The 16,015-nt window shown below is 44.8% G+C and overlaps 1 protein-coding gene across 1 annotated transcript; it reads left to right on the top strand.

Moving 5' to 3' along the window:
- The first annotated feature begins 9,762 nt into the window (after window positions 1-9,762).
- Window positions 9,763-13,545, top strand: HOXA10 (homeobox A10). Its single transcript, XM_063303807.1, has 3 exons — window positions 9,763-10,496; window positions 10,542-10,747; window positions 12,402-13,545. Exons 1-3 carry the CDS (start codon window positions 9,763-9,765, stop codon window positions 12,674-12,676), a joined length of 1,215 nt encoding a protein of 404 aa, XP_063159877.1. The 3' UTR covers window positions 12,677-13,545.
- Window positions 13,546-16,015: the final 2,470 nt, after the last annotated feature.

The raw sequence follows: 16,015 nt of genomic DNA, 5'->3' as shown, positions 1-16,015 counted from the left end.
AAGGAGAGAGAGAGTTCCTTGGAGTATGTGTGTGTGTATATATGCACACACAGACACACATATGTATGTATGTATATTTCTTTGAAGGAACCAAAGAGAGCGTGTGAGAGGGAAAGAGACATGGTTTTAAGAGAAAGAAAGCTATTTAAAATTCTATGTCAGTTTACAAAGGATATGTATTTTATTGTAAAGGTCACTTGCTGTTGAGAATCTCTGAATGTACGTTTCATACGAGAATGGTGTTTTACAAGACTTGTACAATTTAAAATGGTTTTTGTTGCCATGTTCATAATATTTTAAGTGTTGTTTCACTTGGAAGGTGTTGGGTTTTTCTTTTCTTGTTTAAAGTGTATACGTTACCAAGGCTGTTTTTACGCTGCTTCCAGAATGGATAAAATTTCTTTTATGGTTGAAGAAATGCAATACCTTTAGATTCTATCACTATTTGGAAAAAAAAGTGTATTGTGCTATATGTATATACCGTTTTTCTTTGAATATGGGAAAGCTCTTTCTTGCATGAGTACAGTGGAATTGTGTACATTGGAAATAAACATGTGAGAAGTTTACAGTTTTTTAAGATTGATGCTGCACTCATGGATCTTCTTTGACCCAGAGTGGAAATCTGAATCATGAGTTTTGAATTAATTGCTTTGGTGGAAATCCCACTCACCTCTTGGTTGTACTGAATCCTGAGAAGCCAGGAGATCAGGTCTGGTATTTATGAATGCGTGGGCAGACTGCCGCTGGTACCAGGCCAGGTTTGAATGGATTGCAGAGGAAGGGGTGGCGGGGGATGGGGGTCAGTCCTTGAAATAATTGCAGGCTGCAGACTTGATGCTTTTGTTCATAGATGTAAAACACATTGCAAAAGCTCTTTTTTTTTTTTTGGTGCATGTGGGGGTCGTGTGTTCCTGTTTGTTCCAGGCACTGCACACCTCAACCCAGAACTGAAAGTCAAAGGGGGCCTCAGACAGAATTCAGAAGTGAAAGCGCGCTGATTGAAATGGTCTTATTTGCCTGGATGGGACTTGTTGGAAAAGATTTGTCACTAAGGGACATCCCTCTTGCAAGCCAGCCAAAAGCACCGTTTGGCATTTATATGGGAGCCTGTGCATCGGGTCACTTGAAACCCCACCCAGTGCCTTTGGGCAGGTAGGGGCTCGGCTTTATTTCCCCCTTCCTCCTCGCAATTCATAATTAGAAAAGTACGTATTTTACCCCTCTAGGTTTATTGGCTTTGAACTTCTGTATTGCTTTGGACATCACCCATAAACTTGAGGTGAAGGGCTCTGGACTTTTCCTGAGGACCCCCACCCAGCCAGACTGTGTCTGGTCAAAGAAAATGTACGAAGATGGGGAGAGGGAGAAGGGGGAGCTTGCCTGCTTGTTTATTTTGCTAGCATGCTACAAAGGAATGCAACTCTTAAAAGGCAGAGATAGAAAGATAGATGGAGAGAGGCAGACAGACAAGCAGAGAAAGAGTGGGGTGGCCATAAACATCCCGCCAGCCACTTCCTTTGCCAGTTAAAAATTAACTGGTTATTGAAGGGCTGGGATTGAGTCATGGAGTTTGTCTAGTTGTGGAGGGGCAGCTGGTGATTTCTGAAGAGGAAGAGGAAGAGGAAGAAGAAGAAGAAACAACAACAACCCTCCCTGTGGATTGCTAGGACAAGCAGTCATAAAAATGCCCCACAACATTCTATTGGCAGAGTGAGAAAGGAAGGGTTATGAGCCTCGCAGCGGTTTCAGGAAGGTGATCTGTGTTGAGCAGTTGTCTGTGCTGCTGTGGTGTTGTGAAGACTATTTTGAAACTGGCTGGCTACTCTGTTCTGCTGACCAAGCCGATGGCCACAAGAGGGCGTTCTTCAGATCAATGTCAAAGCCGCACTGGGAGGGGAGGGGAGGGGGAGAAATATTCTGGCCTTTGTTCTCCAAACATCCAGGGAGCAGTACATTATATTATTTCACTTTTTCATGATCATATTTGCAAAGAGAAGGTGAATCTGATGGCTCACTCCTTCAATATGACTAAAAAGTTGGCCAGAAGTTACTTCAGAAAGTTGCCTTCTTCAGGTTTAGAATACATCAAAGGGTGAGTATTTCTTTGGGATTTAAATTGGGAGATTAAAAAGTAATGAAACAGTTGCCAAGATACAACTGGTGTGTCCTTTAGGACAGTTTAGATAAACTCTTGATTTAGCTTTTGTGAGGGTGGGGAGCTAAATTCTAAAGGTGTGCTAACTTTCCAGGAAGCCGATGATTAAATCTGTGGTTGTGATTGTGATTTAGAACCTTTTAAAGTTTGGTGTTGCATTCTTTGAAAGCAACAACAACTTCAGAAAAGGTTCCAGACTGAAGTCTGGAGACTGGTCTATGAAGAAGTAAAAATAAGTATAAGTTAAAACGAATTTCTTTTAAAAACAAATCCGTGGATATTATGAATCTTGAGGTTTATAAGGAAAAGAGGTTCTGCCTATCGACTTGATCAATAGCCATGCGGACTGAAAATGGCAGCTCTTTCTGGTAGCATTATTGGATTTTGGTTGTAGTTTACTTATTTCAGTTTGACTGAGCTCATACACACAGGTCTGATTAACATCAATATTTGTTGTACACCTTTTTCTGAGAGGGGCAAAGTTATTCACCTGCCCCCCCCACCAGGAAAAGCTGGAAATTGATGTAACTGGATGTCAAGGAAATGCCCCTTTCACTTAAATCTCATCCCCATTTCATATTGAATCAGCTTTTGAGTGAAGATTGAATTCAAAACGCCTGGATCAATCTATATTGATTTGTAGTGGGTGTAGTCATAATCAAAGAAGGAGATTATGTGAAAAGAAAGTTAATAGCCTGATATCTTAATCATGCTAAACCCGCTAAGAGTTCAGTGGTGTAAATTTTATTGTATCTTTAAGAAAACCCCACTCAAATGTACACTGAAAGGGAAGTTATTGCTATATTTTGTAAAACACAAGGCTCCCTGAACCCACAGGATATGAGTTAAGGCTTATGTTGTGCTTCCCATTTAGTTCAATGGAGTTTGAGGATGCGTAACATTATTTCATCTGGAAGATAAATTCCAAAGAGGAGAACAAGTGTCTCTTGACTTCTGAAGCTTTCCGGTAATGAACATAGGAAGAGTTAAATAAATACGTAGAACTGATGTATATATCTATACAATGTAACATGTAGTCTAGATCAGAGGGAACATTCTTGGTTTCTGAAGGGAAGCATGGATGGCTGGTCTTGTGATGTGACTATTTGTATCAACAGGCAGAGAGAACAGAGACTACTTAGTCTCTTCCTGTGGTCTTGATGTTCTTTGGTCCAAATCATATGATGTAATAAATTATCTGTTCTCTATCGCAGTCCTTGAAACAGAATTTTTGAATCAAGAGTTGAACCTTCAGAGGATGATTATCGGTGGTGAACAATCCTTTGCTGCCAATATTCTATGGAAACTAAGTATTGGTTCATCGTTATCTAGACAGAGAAGTTCTAGGCAAAAATTTCCATCCAATTCCTTAATTTCTAATCTAGTTAGTGATTATCACACCCCTTTACATGCCCCTGTTTGGAGTAAGAAACCTTAATTTGAAAAGTGGAGCCTAAATAATTTAAGGACAAGATGGCTCTTTTAAAACTTTCTCTCCCTCATATAGGATTTCAAAAACTTCTAGATTTGCTGTGACCTTTGGCTATTGCTCTAATAGAGATTTTTATTTTCTTATGACTGAAAGGCCATCTTGCTTTTTGTATGGTCCACAGGGTGAAGAGTCTCCCATTATTTTTTACAGCATCATAATAATATCTGGCCTTGTCAAAGAAGAAAGAAAACGTTATAAAGTACACATATGCTGGCACATCCTTTTTTCCCATTTAATTTAAACAAATATATAAATCAAGAACACCCTACAATGCCCCAAGCATTGCCATTTTTAAAAAAGATCTTTTAAGGACTTCAATAAGAAATTTACAGTTTTTTCTTTATAATTTAGAGTCCAAAGGTTAGTAATCCTTAAATTAAGAGTAAAAATAAATTAAATGCATTCATTACAAACCCACCTCCTGGATTTCAGTGGATCTGCTATATAGTATATAATATGACACAAATTCATAAAAAGCATGCTTTCTCTCCATATTCTTTTAATAATACTGAGTTCAAATTTCATTTCATTATTCAATCAGTGCAGTGAATTTTCAGTGAAATAAACCAGCATCAAGAATTTCTTGACAAGAACACTTTCTTAGAAATTCAGACATCCTGATTTTCTTCAGGAATTCTCATTGCATCTTTATCTCAAATGTCATTTATAGAGGGGAAGAAGTACCAAATGGACTCATCACTTTACCTATAATCTACCTGGCATTGCCTAGACTAAATCTTTTTGAAGGAATAAACCCACTTACGTTGTGCTAATATAGAGATCAATACCCTTCTAAATCTCATTTGTGAGTCTAAATGCTAATAGATTTTATTACAAAATAAATTGCATGCAAGCTACAACTAATAGAGAAAATACTAGATATTTGTAGAAATAATTATCTGAAGCTATGTGAATTTACTCAGAAATCCCACTGAATTCAAAAGAACTTATTCTCACCTAAGTCCGGTTACCATGTATAAAATTACAGCCATGAATCACTTTCCTACAATCCAGAGGCTCTGGTGTAGGTCTCAGAAAGGCCTTCCTTTGAATCTCCACCCCACTTAGATGCAAAAAGATAGTAGATATTGTGCCCCTGCTCCAAAATGTGTTGATTTAGGAAAGATAGTCTTGATTTCAGGCTAATTTTTCTTTGCGTAAATATATGCATTAAAAAAGGCATTGCCTTAATGTGACAGGACATGCCATTGAACTCAGCAAACCAATTTACAGATCCACATGTTTGGCTTGGCTTTGATTGCAAGGGTGGGATTTTTACCACAAATAAATCCCATTGATACCAATAGGAAGCCAGATAATGACCAGAAGGTGGGATTTCAGCCAGACAAACATTCAAGCAGGCAGAGAATCTGCATTTGAAGTGCAAACACCACATTTTAAAGGGAATAAATCTCCCAAGCCTGACTTTCATTCACTCTTTTATTTTTCTAATTTTTTTTAGCCTCTCCATTTTGCATGACAGATCTTCAAAGAGAATATGAAAATTACTTCTGTAGTTGTTTTTCACCTTTCTTGCACAGAGATACATTCAAACAGCAACAATAACAACAGCCACCTAATGGAGGACAGCCTTTTTGAGAGTTTATTCAGCGGGAAAACTGGCTTGGTAGCAGTTATCTTTTTGACAACTTGATACTTTTAACAGTAAAGAAGAATGCACTGATTTTATTAATTCTATTTATGATTTATGAAATGCAGGCAGAGACCATAAATTTGGAAGCAGACGGCTTCAGACTCCAGACTTTTTCTTCTTTTTCCTCCATCTCACCTCCCTCTAAACTCAGTCCTGAAATCTCAGTTTGCTCATAACATAAATATAAAGCCCAATTTAATTAGCATACAAGGCTGCTTTCCATGATTAACAGTGTTAGACTTTTTTGTCACTCTTGGAAACAGTAAGTGAGTAGCACCCCCTTGTTTTGAAAATGGAAAAGGAAGGAAGTGAATGATCCACCTAGCTCTGGTGTTTAACATTTTATTTGCTCTTCTAGTTTTAATTTTTTAGTCTAATTTCAGAAAAATGCCTAACGATTCTATTAGTATGACCATTATATTCCCCTTGATTCAATAAAAGTTAGCATGCCTGCAGTCAGTATGGGTGGGTTCCATCCACCCTCTTGGCCTGTGGAGAATCCAGGTCCCTTTCATTTCACTGGTAACTCCAGCAAGGTGGCTGCAAATGTGAGCTTGTTGTTTCCCTGGTCAGAGTCTTTAGCTCCACTCGATTGTGGAACTGGCTGCTTGGTTTCTGTTGTTTCCACACACAAACACACCCCATTTCCCCTTCATCTCCTAGACAAATTCCTTGGCAGGATGAAAATGCAGTGATTTCTCATCCTGTGTGTTACAGAACAGTCCCAAGAAATGCAATCACACCCTGGTTAATGTCCTGGACACATTGTTAAGTGTTTAAAATGTGGCCACTAGACACAATGCACACCAAAGTAGTTTAGTTGCTCCAGAATTGACCATTATCTTTTATAGTTAAGAATCAACTGCACATTATTAGTTTTACTCCACTGGCTTTGACGAGGCAATTTGCTCTTTGCTTGCCTTGGCCTTGTTAGAGATTCAAAAAAGCACCACAGAGAAATTCAGGCACTTCTCACCGGATCCAAAGCCTAAGTCAATGTGCCCCCTGTTATCGTTGACCTGTCTGGGCTTCGGATCAGACCCGAAGTGCCTTGACCATCAAAGCCATGCGTTTGGCTCCTAATACATGCCACAATAAAAGCAACTTGAATGCCAACTAACAGCTGGTTGCTGTTGCCCTATACTTGGGATTAAAGGAACCCACAGCGCTCATAAAAGCAATTCCTGAATGGCTCAGGAATACGTTGTGAAATGCCACAGCCTTAGAGAAAAAAAGGGTTCCTTTCACTTCTTGCTGCTGCTTCTTGAGCCTGCTGCTGTTGAAGCTTAAAGGCAGGAATGCAGCCTTGTTGGACTGGGCCAAAGGTCTGACTGGTCTCCCCAGTCTTGGGGAACAAGGTGCTCCTGACAAGCTGAGACCCAGATTGTGTGGGAGCAAGCCGGCCCGAATTACCATCTCTGTTTGGAGATATGTATGTTCCTAATTTATCCGGATGCTTAGTGTCATCCCCATCTCTCTTTTTATTCACCTGCTGAACATCACCATCACCCTGTGATAAATTATGTCTTATGTTAATAATCCAGAAAACTCCAAGGTATCCAGATGCTTGCTCATTTTCTTTAGTTTGGAAATGATACGATAGATGCAGATGTTGCTCCCTTCAGTCCAACAATTCCCTCTTTGCACCGAGATGTGCAGTTGCTGATGGCCACGATCATGAGATGAGACTATTGTTAACCTTGGAAACCATTTTTTGGCAGATTTGAAAGTTTGCATCTCCTTTCTGTTGGCTTTGACAAAGAGAAGAGAAACAGGCCACTCAAAGCAAAGGGGTTTATTTATCTATTTCTTCCTGTGACTCCTCGAGTTGAGCCAGATCTTGGGAAGGAGAAGCTAGATAGCGGTGGAGCCGCACTGCAGTATCTATTTTGTTTTTTCTACCCAGGGCTAGGCTCACCGGTACTAGTTTTCCATATACTAGCCAACAAAACAGTTCTCTCTATAGCATTAATTTTGGAAGAAATGATACTTCTCTGGAAGGAACACCTGATAAGGCTTTTTGCTCCACATTAACGGCTTGTAATGTAAGGAGAGCTGGAGAAATATAAACAATCTTCCTACAAGGTGTGAGGAGGGATGGAAAAGAGAGAAAAGTGTTTCTCTCTTTTGCTGAGTCGCTCTTTCTGGATAGCTTCCCTTCCATGGTTCAGTTCTGCCGGAAGCCATCTGAGGCTGAAGCCCTGGGCACAGTCCTCGGATGGTAATGGTGGGAGAGGAGGAAGTTGGGTGAGGGGGATGTTGTGCCTTTCCATAAAGATTTTATGGTCCTGCAAAGTTGCAACAACCCCCTTCCAGGCTTCCCCTGCACAAACCCAGGAACCTGAGAGGGCCATCCGTTTCTACTCGGAAAACTCCCACCCGCGAGCCCGCCGCCTCCTTTGCACTTCAAAGGGACCTGTCTGCGGGGAAGCTCTTAGGAGGAGGCGGCAATTTCCTCCCCGTGGGCCAAACCAGCCCGGTAGGAAGCCGCGCGAGCCGTCGGCAAATCCCCACTCTTGCTCCCGGGTTGGGAAGCACGAGGTGTTCCGGGTAGCTTTGTGTCTCCTATGAACGCCAAGGGTAAGCGCCGCAGATGAGGGCAAGGGTAAGGGAGCCTCCGGGCGAAGCTTGGCAGGAGGGAATCCCTCGCCTGGCCTCCTCGATTTCCTTGGCTCCCCGAGCATTTTGGAGGGCATTATGGGCGAAGACGTGGATGTCAAAACGGAACCGAGCGAAAGATTTACTGCACAATATTGAATTGTTCAAAAGAATATTTCTTACTCGCTTGGGAACTGAGGCCGGCGATCAGTTACGTGCTACCAGCTGGGGCGGCTTGGAGCAGGACAGGCTGAAACACGAATTGGTAACCATTTCCTGTTAAACAAGGAGAAGAACATGAAAAAGGAAGCCTTCCAAAAGATGCCAGGAGCTCTGGAGAGTTGTTCTTGCTCCAGACCTTGTTCGCGGGGCTTCCAAACGGCGTGAGAAGCCAAGCAAACGAGGGGCACGGAGTCTTTCCCGGGCTTCTTCATTATAAAATCCATCTCCCTTGTCTGCTGGTCTCCTTCTCTTGTCTGCTGGCTGTCGGCTCCCTCGCCAGTTATATATTGACTGTACAGTATTGTCTAGCCGCTTCGCTTTTGCCATTTCTGGATGAAAAGAGGTCTTATGTTTAAAAAGGGGAGGGTCCCGGTTACCTAAATGCAGATATTTAGAGAGAATTCTACATGAGTGCGTACTCTTGAAAAACCCTTAATCTGAGCTGCGGCCCCTGGAGAAAAGAAGGCGTGTTAAGATGTTCTACCAGATTTTGCTTCTTTTCTTTTCGATGAAAGGTTTTTGTTTGGGTTGTAACTTGGAATTCGGCTTAGTGAGCAGTTACAGACCGAATCGCCTTAAAACAAAACCCCAAACTCTTCATCTTGCTGCTGAGGCGGTAATTCTATACAGGTTGCTTGTACTGTGATATTTTTGCTAAGCGGGAGTGAACTGCCCCTCCTATGCAGAGGTATTGAGAAGTAAAGCTCTCGAATCCTGTTTCTTAATGTAACGTGCGTGAGACGAGAGAGAGAGAGAGAGAGAGAGAGAGAAACACACAGGTGTGAGAATTGTCCGCATTGCCGCAGCTGGTATCTTAAGGAGTCGGGGGGAGGGGGGTCTTCTCGATGTCGGTGAGCCTTGGCTGCTCATGAGAAGCTCGGATCGGGCTCCCAACTTGCAGTGGCCAGGCTGAGGTGACCACCGCGCCCCGTCTAACGCCTGGGCGAGCCACAAGAGGTACCGGAGGCTTGCCAGAGATGGTGAGCCTGGCTGAGCCTCTGAAACGTCAAGGCAGCCACGAATTGTGCAAAGGAGCTGGTGAAGCGGGTGGAACAAGAAGAGGCTGAAGGGTTCGCTTACAGGTGGCTTGTTGATGTACAGGACTTAATAATCCGCTCGCGCCTTTCCTGTTTTATACCAGTGCATATGTTAATAGACCAGAACGCGCTAAATTATGAGTCCCATTAAAATCCGGCAGTGTTTTCTATTGTTTTCCTCCTCCCTCCACCTCGCCCTTCGTTTATAACCCCATGCATGTTTTCCCCCCTCTCTCTGAGAACCAGCGAAGGCAGCCATGTGAAGACGGCCACGGCCGTCTACACGTGGAATATCTCCACACAGGCATGTATTCACACGCATGCACGCGAGGGCACATAAACATACCTATTTTCATCAGTGCATCATACTTTCAAATCCATACACACACATACCCACGCACGCACCCCTCCATGCACATTTACAAGTAGCCGCACGCACGCACGCACGCACACGCGCCATTCAGACGTGGACAGGAGCGGGGCTCAGAGCCTACGAAACCAAACGGGGAGGGGTTGCGAGCGAGGGCTGGGTTTCCATTGGCTGTACGCAGCCGCCGTGGCGCGGGGGTATCTCTAATCATATTCAGCATGTTTTGCACAAGAAATGTCAGCCAGGAAGGGCTCTCTGCTCTCTTCGCCAAATTATTCCACGGCAATGGCATGTTCGGAGACCCCAGCTGCAAACGCTTTTTTGGTGGACTCTTTGATCAGCTCAGCCTCAGGCAGAGGGGAAGGAGGGGGAGGCTGTGGCGGCGGCGGCGGAGTTGCAGGAGGAGGAGGAGGAGGAGGAAGAGGCGGCGGCGGCGGCTACTACCCGAACAACGGTGGCGTCTACCTGCCACAGGCGTCTGATTTGCCGTACGGGTTGCAAAGCTACGGGCTGTTCCCGGTCCTGAGCAAACGCAGCGAGGATCTGCCTCCTCCGCCGCCGCCAGGCATGGTTCCCACTCCGCACACTTACATGTCAGGGATGGAGGTCTGGCTAGATCCCCCGAGGTCCTGCAGCCTTGAAGAGCCCACAAGCCCGCAGGCGACCTCCTGCTCCTTCGCTCCCACCATTAAAGAGGAGAGCTCTTACTGCCTCTACGACTCGGACAAGGGCCGCAAAGAGGCGTCGGCCACCGACTTGTCGCCTTTCCCGAGGCTAAGCGCAGAGATCTGCGCCGTGAATAACGTGGCGGCTGGGGTGCCCGTCCCGGGCTACTTCCGCTTGTCTCAAGCCTATGGCACCGTCAAGAGCGGCAGCTGCTACAGCAGCCCCCACCACCAGCACCAGCACCAGCACCACCAGCAGCAGCAGCAGGAGCCGCCGCCGCCGCCGCCGCCGCCGCACCCGGGGCAAATGGTGGCTGCCTCCCCGTTCGCCCCGCAGCCCCAAGTGAGCTTCGAGTCTTCTCCGGCGTTTCCTCTGGCCGCCCCATTGCCCGAGCGGGGCAAGAAAGACAGCGAGGATTCCTCCCCGCCGAGCACTCTGGCCGGGGATTCGCAGAGAGCAGAGGAAGACGCGCAGGCTTCCTCTTCTGCCGCAGAAGAGCTGTCGCCGGCCCCCTCGGAGAGCAGTAAGCCTCCCTCCGAGAAGGGAGCCCTAGGTAAGGATTCCTCTTCCACCCAAGGCGGGGAATTGCCAAGGATTTTAAGCCCTTCCCCTGTCCAAAGCAGCTTTTGCCTGGCCATCTCCCCCCCCCCCCCGGAAGGGCGGCTCAGCCCGACTACTCAACCGCCACACAGATTTTGGTGCAAGGATGCAGAGATACTGTAGACAGACAGACAGACAGCGGGAGACTTCAGAAAAAGCCTATACAGAGAGAGAAAGAGGACAGACACATATGCACATCTCCTCTCTATTTTGCAGCCCTTAATGCACCGGTTGTGGCAATACAGCAGGGGGTGTGGGGGCCAAAAAGCCACACCCAAGCCAGTCCTCCGTGGCCCACCGCGATGCAGAAATGCCTGAAGAGATAACAGAGACGTTCCTTAGAAGGCCAAAGTAAGCAAGAAGTCGGCGTCCATAAATAAATAAATAAACCCCCTCGGAACCTAAGTTCTAGTTTCCGATCTTGGATGCCTTTACAGACCCCTCCTCAGAGCAGTAGCCGGGCTGAAATTCTCTCAGGCAGCAGGGCCAGTTTAGACTGCAGACTGCCCTGCCAGAGTTCTCTAGGCTTAACTAGCCTTCCACGGTAAAAATCTGAAGGGCCATTTCAATGAGTGGAACGGCCTTAAGAGCGCCCTGGGATCGCTCTTCGAATCCCTTTTATTGCAAAGAAGTTTGTGCAGGAGGCATTCCTGCTGCAGTGGAAGATGAAGTGATAACAATAGCAACGTAGTAGTAGTAGGAATATTTCCAAACTTTTACGAAGTAGGACATTTTAATCACTGATCGCTCATCATTCTGAAAAGCGATGCAAGGGAGACATGATAAGTATACCCATGTTACCCATATCCAAATACATGCAAGAACACGTCTCTGTTTTGAGCCTCGAGAGTGGAAGGGAAAGAAAGAGCCTCTTCACTCCCATCTTCAATTCTGCAGATATTAAGGAACCTCGTATCTCTGTTTTTCAATGTGCCAGGTGCAAGTCAAGTGGCTCATCATCTCCTGGCAACCCGGCAAACCATGTAAATGTAATTAATCTGTAGAAGAGGGAATTGATCCTCTGATCCTATGCAGGTTGGCTTGTCCTATTGAATGAAACGGCTTCAATTCTCAAATAGGTAGCCGTGGGAATTTATTTATCTATTTTGCCTGAACTGAGTAACAGTTTTGGGCTGGAAAAAAAAGAAAAGAAATCTCAGAAGGGGAAAGAACGGGGCAATTTTAAATTTAGTACCCTGCTCTTGGGGCTGCATTTTCACACCATCCGTCTCTTCGCTTTGGAAGGAGCTTTCTGAGGAGAAAGGTTCAGGGCAAGCCAAGCGAAGTAGGGCAGGACTCCACTGCCAAAGGCACTGGTAAACCTCGCTGCCGGCCGCCAGCGTCAACTCCAGAAGCTAGTCGCTCTTGCTCCTGCGACCGAGGGGGAAGCAAGACGAGGAGGAGGGTGCTAATTGTGTCTCTCGGTGCTCGGGCGGGGGCGGGGGCAGAAGTTAAACGAAACCCTCGAAAGGGGCCTTAGAAAGAGGACTGGGGCCCCCAGAAGACTGTCTCGAATTGAAGCTCAGTAAGGAAGTCCTCAGGTGTCCCTCCCATCCCCTTCCTGGTGTCCTTGGTAATGTCCCTGGCTGACTTTTTTTTCAAACTAGGCGGCTCGAAGGGGGAGAATGCAGCCACCTGGCTCACTGCGAAAAGTGGTAGAAAGAAGCGGTGCCCTTACACCAAGCACCAAACGCTGGAGCTGGAGAAAGAGTTTTTGTTCAATATGTACCTGACTCGTGAGCGTCGCCTAGAAATCAGCCGCAGCGTCCACCTCACGGATAGACAAGTAAAAATCTGGTTTCAGAACCGCAGAATGAAGCTGAAGAAAATGAACAGAGAGAACCGGATTCGGGAGCTCACAGCCAACTTCAGTTTCTCCTGATGGACCTATGGACGCCTTTGAATGGTCTAAACAGCCAGTATGATCCTGCACCCCACCCTAACCCACCCCACCCCATCTGGTCAGGCTTTAGCTATTGGCACCTATGTGGATCTCAACCTTTCTGTCCCATTCTCAGCCTCGCCATAGCTCCTTTGTGGTTGATTTCGTTGGGATAAAGCCATAACAAGGCACAGCCCAGCATTCCTTCTGGACTGCCCTTCTTCTGGTTTCGCTTTTGGAGAGCCTGGCGCTGAGAAATAGGGTATCCAAAACCCTGTGTGCCTATTCTCTTTTCCCTACCTATCCCTCAAACAAACAAACAAACAAAAAACAATCAGAAAAAAAACCTAGCCAAAGGAAAGGTGCATTCGAAACCTCTCCGCTAAGCTATGCCATGTGTTGCAAACTGGGGTTGAGTGTCGCTTTCAATCATTTAAACATTTGACCACGCCACCCCAAATATGGATCGGGTTTGATATCATTATTATTATTATTATTATTATTTTCTTGTGCAGCCAATGTTAAGCAGCCATTATGGAAAGAAAAAAGGGTCAGACTGTATGGTGTAAGAAGCCAAAACTGTGTGTGTGTTTAATCATTTATTTTTCTAAATGTTTAATATTGCAGCTTTAAAAGTTTCCCTGGGAAAGAGAGAGAGAGAGAGAAACTGCTCCCCATCTCTCTTGAAAGATAAGAACAGTTTTATGTTCCTTAATGGTTAAATTATTACATTTTCTGGTTGTAGGTAATGACTGAAGGTCGTTTTTGCTTTAGATAAATGGTTCTTATCGTTCCTTATGCTTGACAAGCACATACAAAGAAAGATACGAAGGAACATTTATCTGAATGGACAAGGGGGCAGAATTTTGTCCATTTTGTTCCTAGAGATATTATTCTATACATATATATACACACACACACACACACGTGTGTGTGTGTGTGTGTGTGCGTGTATCCCCTTCCCCAAGAATTTCCTGGCTGTATGAGATAGCAAAGAAGAAAACACCCTTATTTCCTTGATACTGTGAAGTTACATGCATTGAAAAAGTCAAGCATGTAGTACAAAGAGAAGGAAAAAAAACTATGAAACAGATATGTATAAATGTCTATTATTATTAAAATAATTAATATTATTAAAATACTGATAGTTGGAAGCAAAGCATTCTATTTTGTTATTTTAAATGCTAATTTTAGTTCGATCTCGTTCTTGCTCTTACCTTAAATCTTGAATAAATTAATATCCTAATGCTGCTGTGCACGAAGATGAACCAAAATGGAGACGCTGTTCATATTTTATTGAAAGAATAAAAAGATGTGGAATGAGTTTTCATAAAACAACAGCAACCACCACCACCAAAAAATAAACAAATAAATAAATAAACTGGTTTGGTGGCTGCTTATTCTCAGAATCCTACTTTTAAATCTTCAAGAACTTCTACAATGAAGAATAGTTGGACCGAGCAGCCTGCAATTACTTTAGGAATCTACTTGAATACTACCTAGACGGTCGTGATCTGTCTGGGCCGTATAGCAATGGTGCAGTAAGATTTGTCAGCTTTTGTTCAGTTTTATGACTTGCTAGTATATCTGGATTGCAGCCGTCTGGGAGGAAGAAGTGGTTTTGGTTGAGCAAGGAGCTGTAGAGGACTAAGGAAGCTGAGAATCCTATCTCTGAATGTAGAGAATTATTATTATTATTATTACTATTATTTCATGAGTATGACTCTCATTAATTTGGTAGAGTCTCTGAGCATGAACTCCAAAGCAGAACCTAAAGGACTAAAAGGAAAACAGTGTGAAAAGGTGAGCACTGAGGATTTGGATCTTAAACTTCACTTGCCTGTGTTGCAGGTCTTCTGCCAGGATCCACCTGGCTGCAGGATGTGACTAGGCAGAAATGTATATAAATGCATATTTATCAACTCTAAAATCCAGACAATGAAATCAATGGAGTGGGGAGGAGAGAGAGAGATAAGGAAGTAGGGTGGGGTTGGTTGGGGTGAGGTTGATGGGAATTTGAATAGTAGCTTCCAGCCAATCATCTCCTCCTCCTCTCTTCCTCTCTTCTTCTTCCTCTCTTCCTCCTCCTCCTCCTCCTCCTCCTCCTCTGCAAAAGCAGACTTTAGATCCGATCATCTTTTTTTTATTATTTGACTATTAACGGCAGACTTTTAATCACTCCCGGCCTAACTCCCCAATCTTCCTTTACTCCTCATCGCGCACCTCTTTTAAGTTCTAAACGATTTTGCTTGTGCAAAAAAGTTTCTGCCGAAACGATTAAAAAAGACTCCATGATATTCATAACAAAGAAGTTTGGTAAGTGGAGATGGCGGGCGGATGGTGGGAGAACGGGGGGGAGGACATAAGGAAGGGCTGGGCTCTAGTTACTGGCTTGTATTTATTTATGTACTGGGCAGGGCTCCCCCCTTCTTTCTTTCTTTTTAATTTTTCCCCCCTACCGGGGCTCTTTTGCTTAAGGGAAAGCGGCCACGGGGAACCCTGTTAATTAGAAAGCTGAGAACTGGTCGGTGATTTAGGTAGTTTCTCGTTGTTGAGGCTGAACATTTCTCTCTCTGCAGCACGAAACTGCCTTCATCACTTCAGTTTATAATCATCAAATGGGTCTAATCCCAAACAGACGCTTAAGGAGGATAAAAACATTGCCTTTAACCACCGAAGGAATCCGGGGGGGGGGGGAGGAATAGGCACCCCCCCCCACGCTGTCTCCTGGAGGCGTCAAGTCCCAACGCCATTGTTTCTTTCTGCGCGCCGAAATGCTGCTTCCAATAAGCCAAGGTGGGGGGGCATTAAAAAAAACCGCATGGAAGAGACCCTCAGGGCTAGGCAGGATCCGTTCGCTTCGGATTTCTATTTCTAATTGAAGGGGGATCCTTCCCCCAACCCCAGATTCCTTTCAAGGTCAGGGGCATTAAAGAATTATTATGCTGGTCCTGTTGGAGGAATCCACTCGATTGCTTGTCCTTGCAATGTACTGCTGGCCCTGGCTGCAGGCTGTGCTGTAAATGGGACAATATTATCGCCTTTCCTTTTTATAACTCTACCGATTTCAGTTCGCTTCCATTTACGGGAGGGAGGGAAGGAGGGAGGGAAGGAAGGAAAAAATTGACAACGATTTTCAGCCCAGCTTCTTGCAACTGTTTGTCTCTCGCCGTCTGTTCTTAAGCTATATTGCGTTAAGAGGTGCTCGCGGGGGCGCGCGCGCACTTCGACGCCTCCCTGGCTCTCCCCGACTTCCAGCTCGGGTCTTCAGACCCCCACCCCCACCCCCACCCCTGCGTGGCAGTTTGTCTTTTCTCGCCTCCTTCCCAATTCGGTTCG

The sequence above is a fragment of the Candoia aspera genome, chromosome 4 (assembly GCF_035149785.1).
Source record: "Candoia aspera isolate rCanAsp1 chromosome 4, rCanAsp1.hap2, whole genome shotgun sequence".
Taxonomy (NCBI): domain Eukaryota; kingdom Metazoa; phylum Chordata; class Lepidosauria; order Squamata; family Boidae; genus Candoia; species Candoia aspera.
The sequence above is the reverse complement of the archived record's forward strand: the minus strand, read 5'-3'. Positions and strand labels throughout refer to the sequence as shown.